We start from the raw sequence: 12005 nt of genomic DNA on the forward strand, positions 1-12005 counted from the left end.
ATCGTCACACACACGTCATCGTCACACACACGTCATCGTCACACACACGTCATCGTCACACACACGTCATCGTCACACACACGTCATCGTCACACACACGTCATCGTCACACACGCGTCATCGTCACACACGCGTCATCGTCACACACGCGTCATCGTCACACACACGTCATCGTCACACACACATCACCTCGGTGGCGATCTCTAGGTCAGGGTTGGCTTTCAGCACGGCCGCTACGATGTCGACATGGCTTCTGTCGACGGCGTGGAACAGCGCAGTCTTACGCTCGTTACCGCACAAGTTCACGTCGGCATAGCGATCCAGCAGCAGCTTGATGATGTCATAGTGAGCTGTCTTAGCTGCCACGATGAGCACCGTGTCTCCATTCTGTAACCATGACAACGATGATGACGATGCAGACAATCACTGCTTTACACACCCCAGCTTCGTACTGCGTTTGTTTTCACTTTTCTTTGTTATTTTGGTGTTTGGTGGTTGTTTTGGTGGAAATTGTATTAGATATTATTGAATTATTGATTGGTACGTATATGGTGTGCGTGTGCGTATTTTTGTGTGCATGCAAGCACTGGGGCTCATGAGCAGATCATGACTGCTGTAGACGTTTGCTGGTGTGTGATATATAATTGATATCAGGGTCACTAAACGATTTCTTTTTGTATTTAAGGAAATCGGCAATGTAAATGTTAGCTAGCATTGACATATCCTATATGAACTTATCTTAGTTAAACGTTTACTACAGAAATAATACGCTGCAGCAAACAATATTACACGCATCTGTCATATACGTATATAAATCATGTATGTATTTATCACCCATGTGCACCTACCACGCCACAGCAACATGGGTGACATCTGTCAATATTACCTCACCGATACTATGATGGATCTATGGATCTAACAACTAGAACTTTTCAGTTGTCCGATCGGGCAACTAGGCAAGAGAATAACTTGTCCGACATAGACTTTCACTTGTCCCGGGCAATCGGACAACCTGCTGTCATTATTTTTATCAAGTTTTGATTATAATAAAATGTGATATATGAATAGTGAATATATGAACAATGAAATTATAAAATGTAATAAACACAAATAATAAAATAATATGTGGGTGGAGTATCTTACCGGACAGGGCAGTGGCTCTGCTGTGACTCCTTGTCCGGTCGGTTGCAGAAGGCAACCTGTAGGATGAGTTCCAGGGAGTTCAGCTGCTTGGCAAGGAAGATGCTGGCAGAGTACACCCAGCTGCTAGCCTGCTTGATGGTGCAGTACCACACCGCCGCTGCAACAACGACAATGCATCTCTTCATGCCTACTAACCAACAACTAACTCCCTGTACGTAACAGAACAATGGTATGTAATAAACTACTACTAATAATAATAGTAATAATAATTCATATAACAATAAATAAACAAACAACAAATTTTTTGTAAAGACAAATAGCATATAGAGGGCGCACTCGCAGCGATGGCGACGCGGCGACTCACCCAGCAGCGTGTAGACGACGATGAACACAGATGCACAGATGACGGCGCCAACCTTCCACGACTCGGCGTGCACCGACAACATGATGCTAGGTGGCAGCACGAGCAGCAGCACCAACCAGAAGAGCATCCACGTGAATTCGAACGTCGGCTCGGTAACCTGACTCGTGAAGGCCTTCATCTCGTCTGCCAACGACACACAGCGTGAGTGATCAGCCAAGCAAAGCTTACCATTCACCTCTCCTACACTCGGGGGAATCTAATGATGTGAGAAATCTACTATCTGTGCCAGACGCTCTTACTCCACAGGTCAGAACCCAGAATCATCATAATTCAGACATCGCAATTCTAAAATATCACAACGTCTTACGTCCATGACGCTTTATTCTAACAAGTGCCGCAGAGCGACAGCGCTCAACTGACGTGTACTGTAGCCGGGTATTCTTCTGATAAACTCACTGGCAACCGAATCAAGTGCGCCCTCCCGCCACCGCGTTCGCGCTCAGAGCATATATATCTGGGATACTACTAATACAGATCGAAAAGCTATGATAGGCTTTGCTATACCGGTAGTACAGCTGTGTAACTTTAATGACTTCGCTATATTAACATGTTATCATGGATATGCATCGAGCCGCGAGCTTAGTGGTGATGGTGGGGGGAGGGTGGGGGTAGGGGCGGGTGGAGGGTGCTCTAGTAGAAAAAGCAGTTCAGTCCTTTGTTAACAGTCAAAAAATCCATGTTTAACCCTCCTCTCGAAGGTCAAAAGGTTATCAGACACTTACTCTTCGCACGTCAGCGGAAAGTACATTTCATGGTCCTTTCAATAAAGTGATAAAAATGGTAGGTCAGCGCTGAAACAAAATAGTTTTGCACTCGGTCCGTCAGACTATGTCCTCAGAAAATGTCTGATATCTGACCTTTCCCCCACTGCCCTTTGACCTGTGACCTTCAATTTTGCACTGGTAATGGGTTTCCTACCCATCACATCCATCCCATCCCCCCCACACACTATACATCGAATATTAAGAGCGTAGGTCGAGCCGTTGAGATTTGTGCCGCAATTCTGTATTTCCTCCTATACCTTAAGTTAAGAGGGAAATATTGACACATCTTGACCTTTGACCCTTGACCCCCCAAATTCGACATCCCGAGTCCTTTTCGCGACCCCCCCCCCCGACGTCCCGAATATCAAGACCATATGTCAAGCGGTTAAAAGTTGTGCCGTAACTGTTGACACACGGACGGACGGACGGACGGACTTCATGCGATTCTACAAGCTGCATCTGACTTCGTCAGCTGAGCTAAAAATCACGACGTTTTAGGCTTACCACATCACGACCATTCACAATGCTTTTGACAAATGGTCGCGGTGCTAGTGTCGCCACCTACCTTGTAGCTTGCTGAGCAGGAACGACTTTCCGCTGCCCCACTTGGCAAACAGGCCGACGGTGATGGGCATACAGAGCGAAGGGTCTGCTAGCATGTCCGCGAGGGCACTACTATACAAGTCATAGCCCAGCATGTTCTCATTGTCCTCCGGTGTGTTCAGGCGACCTGCGGGGCGGCAGCAGCAACGTCAGCCTGGTGTCAGTCTATGTACAGCCACGTGAGGGCTTGTTGCGTCAAGCTATGTACATGCCACGTGAGGGCTGCGCCGTCAGTCTATGTAGCATGGCCACGTGAGGGCTGCGGCACAGTTCTATGTACAGCCCACGTGACGGGCGTGTGGCGTTCAGTCTATGTACAGGGCCCACGTGAGGGCTGGCGCATCAGTCTATGTTACAGCCACGTGGAGGGCTGTGCGTCAAGTCTATGTAACAGGCCACGTGAGGGCTGCGCGTCAGTGCTATGTACAGCACGCATAACCCTGGGTTGCAAACTTCTCTACAGCCCCGATGGCAGACAGCCATGGATGCCCTCCTCACAATAACATGGTGGGTCTAGAAACATAACTAGTGATATTAGGCTGATAATTCTTGATACATTGAAAACCCCCTCTCAGATGGCTCACACCTGTGTATAAAATACAATTTTTGGCATTTCCCTTGAAGATACACAGTGAAGACCCACTCTACCCCCATAGCAGCAGACACCATGTCTATAAAGGAACGCTTCTAGTGATGCCTTTTTGAGTGACCTTCTATATACAGGGTTTTTGTGGTGGACTCAACGTGCGCCGAAGATCCTGGGTGAAGGATGCCCTTCTGGTGTGCTTTCGTCAATGCGTGGGAGTCTCCCCCCAGCGTTGTTGGGATCGGGTAGAGCAGCCAGACCATCCTTGGGATTCCTCAGCAGCATCTCTGTGATGGCGCCTTGTGGCGTTACGCAAAGGGCAATGTGGCAGCAGCTGTGTCATCTCTCTATATACATACAACACGTCACAGTAAGCTGTGTCTCCAATCTCTATATACATACACACACACAAGTAAGCTGATGTCTGCGCTCGTCCTATATACATACACACTACACAGTAAGCTGTAATCTCTCTCTATATACATACTACACCAGTAAAGCTGTATCTCCTCTCTATGATACATCACACCAAGTAATTCTGTGTCTCCTCTCTATATACATACATCACAGTAAGCCTGTGTCTCCTCTGCTAATTACACACCGCACAGTAAACTGTGTGCTGCCTCTCTATTACATACACACAGTGAGCTGTGGTCTGCCTCTCTATATACATACACAGGTCCCCAGTAAGACTGTGTCTCGCGTCTCTATAACGATACACACCAGTAAGCCTGGTGTTCCTCTGCTATATAGCATACACACACGCACCAAAAAAGTTTAAGGCTGTGGTCTCCTCTCTATATACATACACACACCACAGTAAAGCTGTGTCTCGCTCTCTATATACAACACAGCAGTGAGCTGTGTGCTCCTCTCTATATACATACACACAGTAAAAGCTGTGTCTGCCTCTGCTAGTATACATACACCAGTTGAGCTGTGTCCTCCTCTCTATATACCATAGCACACACACAGTAAACTGTGTCCTCCTGCTCTAATATACCATACACACAGCACAGTAACTGTTGTCTCCTCTCTATTATACCACACTACACAGTAAAGCTGTGTCTTGCCTGCTGCTATAACGCATACACACACACTATAAGCTGTGTCTCGCGTCTCTATATACATACACAGCACACAGTAAGCTGGTCTCGGCTCTCTATATTACATACACACACACAGTAGAGCTGTTGTCTTCCTCTCTATATACATACAGCACACACAGTAAAGCTGTGTTCTCCTCTGCTATATACACACACAGGGGCATTCAGTAAGGCTGTGTCTCCTGCTCTATATACATACTACAGCAGTAAGCTGTGTCTCCTGCTCTAGTATACATTACACACACACAGTAAGCTGTGTCTCCTCTCTAGTAATACATAAACACACAGTAAGCTGTGTCTCCTCCTCTATATACATACTACATCAGGTAAGCTGTGTGCTCCTCTCTATATACATACACACAACACAGTAGCTGTGTCTCCTCTCGTATATACACACACACAGTAAGCTGTGTCCTCCTCTCTATTATACGATACACACAACACAGTAGCTGTGTCTCCTCGTGCTATAATACACACACAGCAGTAAAGCTGTGTCTCCTGCTCTTATATACATACATACACACAGTGAGCTGTGTCTCCCTCTCTATATACATAGCAGATCAGTAACTGTGTCTCCATCTCTATATACATACACACGCGGTAAAGCTGTGTGCTCGCTCTCCTATATAGCATACACAGCAGTAAGCTGTGTCTCCTCTTCTCATATATACAGTACACACACACAGTAAGCTGTGGTCTCCTCTCTATATAGATACACACAGTAAAGCTGTGTCTCCTCTCTATAGTACATACAGCCAGTAAGCTGTGTCCTCCTGCTTGCTATATACATAGCCATACAGTAAGCTGTGCTCTCGCTCTCTATATACATACACAGCAGTTAAGCTGTGTCTCCGCATCGTCTATATAGATACACACAGTAGCTGGTATCTCCTCTGCTATAATACAGTACACACAGTAAGCTGTGTGTTCTCCTCTGCTATATACATACATAACCACAGTAAGCTGTGTCTCGCTGGCTCTATATAGAATACACACAGTAAGCTGTATCTCCTCTCTATATACATACACACAGTAAGCTGTGTCTCCTCTCTATATACATACACACAGTAAGGCTGTGTCTCCTACCTCTATATACACACAACACAGTAAGCTGTGTCACCTCTCTATATACATAACACACAGTAAGGCTGTGTCTCGCTCTATATAGCATACACACAGTAAGCTGTGTCAGCCTCTCTATATAGATACACACAGTAAGCTGTTATCTCCTCTCCTATATAACATACACACACAGTAAGCTGTGTCTCCTCTCTTATACATACATACACACAGTAAAGCTGTGTCTCCTCTCTATATAGATACAGCACAGTAAGGCTGTGTCTCCTCTCTATAATACACACACCACAGTAACGCTGTATCTCCTCTCTGATAGTACATACAGCAACACACAGTAAGACTGTATCTCCTCTCTATGAATAAATAGCACACACGTAGCTGTATCTCGCTCTGCTATATTACATACACACAGTAAGCTGTATCTCCCTCTCTTATATAAGCACACACACTAGTCACAGTAAGCTGTGTCTCCTCTCTATATACATACACACAGTAAGCTGTGTCTCCTCTCTATATACATACACACACACAGTAAGCTGTGTCTCCTCTCTATTACATACAACACACAGTAAGCTGTGTCTCCGCTCTCTATATACATACATACACACAGTGAGCTGTGTGCTTTCTCTCATATAGCATACGAGACACAGTAACGCTGTGTCACCTCTCTTAATAACACAACACACAGTAAAGCTGTGTCACAGCCTCTCTAATATACATAAAAACCAACAAGCAAGTAAAAGCCTGTGTCTCCTCTCTATATACATACACATCAGTAAGCTGTACTCCTCCTCTATATACATACACAACAGTAAGCTGTAAATCTCCTCTCTATATACCATACATAACATACAGTAGAGCTGTTCTCCTCTCTATATAATTACGCATCAGTAAGCTGTGCTCTGCATCTCTATATACATGCACCGCAGTAAGCTGTGTAATCTCTCTATATACATACACACAGGTGAGCTGTAACTCCTCTCTATATACATACATACAAGTAAGCTGTGTCTCGCTCTCTATATAGATACATTGCACGCTCCGGTACAGCTGTGTCTGCCTCTCTATATACATACATACATAGCTGTGTCTCGCTGCTCTATATACAATACATACACACAGTAAGCTGTGTCTCCTCTCTATAACAGTACACACAGTAAGGCTGTGTCTCCTGCCTCTATAAATACACACAACCGACAGTAAGGCTGTGTCTGCCCTCCTGCTCTATTACATACCGACAGTAAGCTGTGTCTCCCTCTCTATATTATAAAACATACACACAGTGAGGCTGTGTCCTCCTCTCTATATACATACACACAGTGAGCTGTGGTCTCCTCTCTTATATACATAACACACACAGCAGTAAGCTTGTCTCCTCTGCTATATACAGCACGACACAACCAGTAAGCTGTGTCTGCCTGCTCTATAGTATATAACATACACACAGTAAGCTGTATCTCCTCTCTATATACATACACACACACAGTAAGCTGTGTCTCCTCTCTATATACATACACACAGTAAGCTGTGTCTCCTCTCTATATACATACACACAGTAAGCTGTGTCGACCTCTTCTATATACAATACACACACACAGTAAAGCTGTATCTCGCTCTAGCTATATACATACAAGCACAGTAAGCTGTGTCTCCTCTCTATATACATGCATCACAGTAAGCTGTGTCTCCTCTCTATATACATAGTACACACCAGCACAGGGTAAGCTGTGGGTCCTCCTCTCTATATACATACACACAGTAAGCTGTGTCTGCCTCTCTATATACATACATACAGTAAGCTGTGGGTCTCCTCTCTATATACACACAACACAGTAAGCTGTGTCTGCGCTCTCCTAATATACACACACACAGTAAGCTTGTCCTGCAATGCTCTATATACATAACAGGACAGTGAGCTTATCTGCCTCTCTATATCCACACACACAGTAAGCTGTGGTCTGCCTTCTATATACATACACACAGTAAGCTGTGTCTCCTCTCTATAATACATAGCACACAAGTAAAGCTGTGTACGCCTCTCTATTATACATACACAGCAGTAAGCTGTGTCTTCTGACTCTATATAGATACACACAGTGAGCTGTGCGTCTGCCTCTCTATATAGCATACACACGAGTGAGCTGTTGTCTCCTCTCTATATAGATACACACAGGTAAGCTGTGTCTCTCTCTATAGTACATGCACACAGTAAGCTGTGTCTCGGCTCTCATCATATTACATAGACACAGTAAGCTGTGTCACCTTTTCTCTATAATACATACACACACAGCAGTAAGGCTGTGTCTCGCTCTGCTAATATACATACACAGCAGTAAGCTGTGTCACGTCTCTATATATCATAGCACACACACAGTAAGCTGTGTCTCCTCTGCTATATACATACACACCCTCACAGTAGCTGTGTCTCCTCTGCTATATACACACAGGCACAGTTAAGCTGTGTCTGCCTCTCTAATATAGCATACACACAGTAAGCATGTGTCTGCCCTCTCTATATACATTAGCATACAGTAAGCTGTGTCTGACCTCTCTATATACACACACACAGTAAGCTGTGTCTCCTCTCTATATACATACACACAGTAAGCTGTGTCTCCTCTCTATATACATACACACAGTAAGCTGTGTCTCCTCTCTATATACATACACACAGTAAGCTGTGTCTCCTCTCTAATATACATACAACCAGTTATAGCTGTGTCTCCTCTCTATATTACATACACACAGTAAAGCTGTGTCTGGGCCTCTCTATATAGCAGTACACACAGTAAGCTGTGTCTCCTCTCTATATACATACACACAGTAAGCTGTGTCTCCTCTCTATATACATACACACACACAGTAAGCTGTGTCTCCTCTCTATATACATACACACAGTAAGGCTGTGTCTGCCTCTCTAATATACAGTACCACACAGTGACCTGTATCTCCTCTCTATATACATACCCACAGTAAGCTGGTGTCTGCCTCTCTCTATATACATACACACAGTAGCTGTATCTAATCTCCATCTGCTATTATTACACACACACAGTAAGCTGTGTCTCCTCTCTATATACATACACACACACAGTAAGCTGTGTCTCCTCTCTATATACATACACACACACAGTAAGCTGTGTCTCCTCTCTATATACATACACACAGTAAGCTGTGTCTCCTCTCTATATACATACACACAGTAAGCTGTGTCTCCTCTCTATATACATACACACAGTAAGCTGTGTCATCGCGTGCTCTATATACAACACATCACAGTAAAGCTGTATCTGCGCTCTCTATATACATACACACAGTAAGCTGTGTCTCGACTCTCTATATACATTAGCACAAGAGTGAGGCTGTATCTCCTCTCTATATTACATACAACACAGTAAGCCCCCCTGTATGCTCGGCTCTCTATATACATACACACAGCGGTAGGAGACAGCAGCTTACTGTGTCGTATGTATATAGAGAGGATACACAGCTTACCTGTGTGTATGTTATATAGAGAGGCAGACAGCTTACTGTGATGTATGTATATAGAGAGCGAGATGACACAGCTTATGTGTGGGTTGTGTATAGACGAGGTAGACCACAGGCTTACTGTGTGTATCGTATATAGAGAGGAGAACAGCTTACTGTGTGTATGTATAAGTAGAGGAGAACACATGCTCTACTGTGTGTATGTATATAGAGAGGAGAATCACAGCTTACTGTGTGGTATGTATATAGAGAGGAGATCAGAGCATTAACTGTGTGTTTGTATAATAGAGAGGAGACACAGCTTACTGTGTGTATGTATACTAGAGAGGAGAACAGGCTTAACTGTGTGTATGTTATATAGAGAGGAGACACAGCTTACTGGTGTGTATGTATATCTAGAGAACGGAGACACAGCTTACTGTGTGTGTATGTATATAGAGAGGAGACACAGCTTTACTTGTGTGTGGTGTATTAATAGAGAGGAGAACACAGCTTACTTGTGTGTATGTATATAGTAGAAGGAAAACAGAGCATACTTGTGTGTGTGTAGTTATAGTAGAGAGAGACACAGCTTACTGTGTGTATGTATTATAGAGAGGAGATCACGAGTCTCACTGGTGTGTTATATAGTAGAGGAGACACAGCTTACTGTGTGTAGTGTATAATATGAGAGGAGATACAGCTTACTTGTGTGTTGTGTTATATAGAGAGGTAGACACCAGCTTGACTGGTGTGTATGATGATATAGAAGGAGACAGCAGCTCACTGTGTGTATGTATATAGAGATGGAGAGCACAGCTCACTGTGTGTGGATGTATCATAGAGAGGAGACACAGGCTTACTGTGTGTATGTATAATGAGAGGAGACACAGGCTAGCTCTGTGTGTGCTGTATATAGAGAGGAAGATCAGTCAGCATCTACGCTGTGTGGTAATGTATGTATAGAGAGAGGAAGACACAGCTCACTGTGTGTGTAGTATATAGAGAGGAGACACAGCTTATGTGTGTGTGGTTATATAGAGAGGGAGACACAGCTACTGTTGTGTGTATAGTAGAGAGCAGACAAGCTTACCTGTGTGTTGTATATAGAGAAGGAGACAAGCAGGCTGCACTGTGTGTGATGATGTATAATAGAGAGGAACACAGCTAACTGTGTGTGTGTATGTATTATAGACGAGGAGACACAGGCTTAACTGTGTGTGTGTATGCTATATAGAGCGGAGAACACAGCTTGTAGCTGTGTGTGATGGTTACTAGAGAGGAGAGCACAGCCTTACTGTGTGTGTGCTATGTATATAGAGGAGGTGACACAGGCTTACTGTGTTGTATGGTATATAGTACGAGGCAGACACAGGCTTCCTGTGGTGGCATCGTATATAGAGAGGAGACACAGGCCTTAGCTGTGTGTATCTATATAGAGAGGAGAACACAGGCTCACTGTGTGTATGTATATAGATGAGGAGACATGCAGCTCACTGTGTGTATCTATAGTAGAGAGGAGACACAGCTTTACTGTGTGTATGTATATAGAAGAGGTGACACAGCTTACTGTGTGTATGTATATAGAAGAGGAACCGCTTACTGTGTGTGGTATGTATATAGAGAGGAGAAAAACCCACAGCTTACTGTGTGTGTGTATATAGAGAGGATGATACAACGCTCATCTGTGTGTATGTATATAGAGAGGAGACACAGCTTACTGTGTGTATGTATATAGAGAGGAGACACAGCTTACTGTGTGTATGTATATAGAGAGGAGACACAGCTTACTGTGTGTATGTTATAGAGAGGAGACACACTTAACTGTGTGTATTGTATATAGAGAAGAGACACAGCTTACTGTGTGTGTGTATGTATATAGAGAGGAAGACACAGCTTACTGTGTGTATGTATATAGAGAGGAAGACACAGCTACTGTGTGTATGTATATAGAGAGGAGATACAGCCTACTGTGGTGTGTATGTATATAGGAGAGGTTGACACCAGCTTACTGTGATGTGTGTATATAGAGAGGAGCACACAGCTTACTGTGTGTCGATGTATATAGAGAGGAGACACAGCTTACTGTGTGTATGTATGATAGATGAGAGATACAGCTTAGCTGTGTGTATGTAATGTTATAGTAAGAGGAGAACAACAGCTTACTGTGTGTGTTGTGTATATAGAGAAGGAAGACACAGCTTACTGTGTGTGTGTATGTATATAGAGAGGAGACACAGCTTACTGTGTGTATGTATATAGAGAGGAGACACAGCTTACTGTGTGTATGTATATAGAGAGGAGACACAGCTTACTGTGGTATGTATATAGAGAGGAGACACAGCTTAATACTGTGTGTGTGTATATAGAGAGGAGAGCACAGCTTTACTGGTGTGTATGTATATAGAGAGGAAGACACAGCTTCTGTGTGTATGTTATGTATATAGAGAGAGAACACAGCTTACGTATGTATGTATATAGAGAGGAGAGCACCAGCTTACGGTGTGTTATCTATATAGAGAGGAGACAACAGCTAGCTCGTATGTATGTATATAGAGAGGAAGATACAGCTGCATGTGTGTATGTGATATAGAGAGGAGACACAGCTTACTGTGTGGCATGTAATAGAGAGAGAAGACACAGCTTACTGTGTGTATTATAACTAGAGAGGAGACACAGCTTACTGTAGTATGTATATAGAGAGAGATACGATGCTTACTGTGTGTATGTATATAGAGAGGAGAGTACAGGCTTACTGTTGTGTATGTATATAGAAGGAGACACAGCTTAACTGTGTGTATGTATATAGAGAGGTGACAGAAAAAGAAAAAAAA

General features: G+C 43.7%; 1 protein-coding gene across 1 annotated transcript in view; it reads right to left on the bottom strand.

Moving 5' to 3' along the window:
• Positions 1–174: 174 nt before the first annotated feature.
• Positions 175–12005, bottom strand: part of LOC106811505 (kinase D-interacting substrate of 220 kDa-like) — a 21320-nt gene continuing 9489 nt past the window's right edge. The window contains exons 2-7 of the mRNA XM_014815149.1: positions 3679–3692; positions 2897–3061; positions 1508–1690; positions 1144–1300; positions 835–844; positions 175–387 (exon numbers count right to left, since the gene is read on the bottom strand). Coding sequence (XP_014670635.1) covers positions 175–387; positions 835–844; positions 1144–1300; positions 1508–1690; positions 2897–3029 — 696 coding nt within the window. The 5' untranslated portion in view covers positions 3030–3061; positions 3679–3692. The remainder of the gene's footprint in view (positions 388–834; positions 845–1143; positions 1301–1507; positions 1691–2896; positions 3062–3678; positions 3693–12005) is intronic.

Source organism: Priapulus caudatus, unplaced genomic scaffold (assembly GCF_000485595.1).
Source record: "Priapulus caudatus unplaced genomic scaffold, Priapulus_caudatus-5.0.1 Scaffold547, whole genome shotgun sequence".
NCBI classification, from domain to species: Eukaryota; Metazoa; Priapulida; class Priapulimorpha; order Priapulimorphida; family Priapulidae; genus Priapulus; species Priapulus caudatus.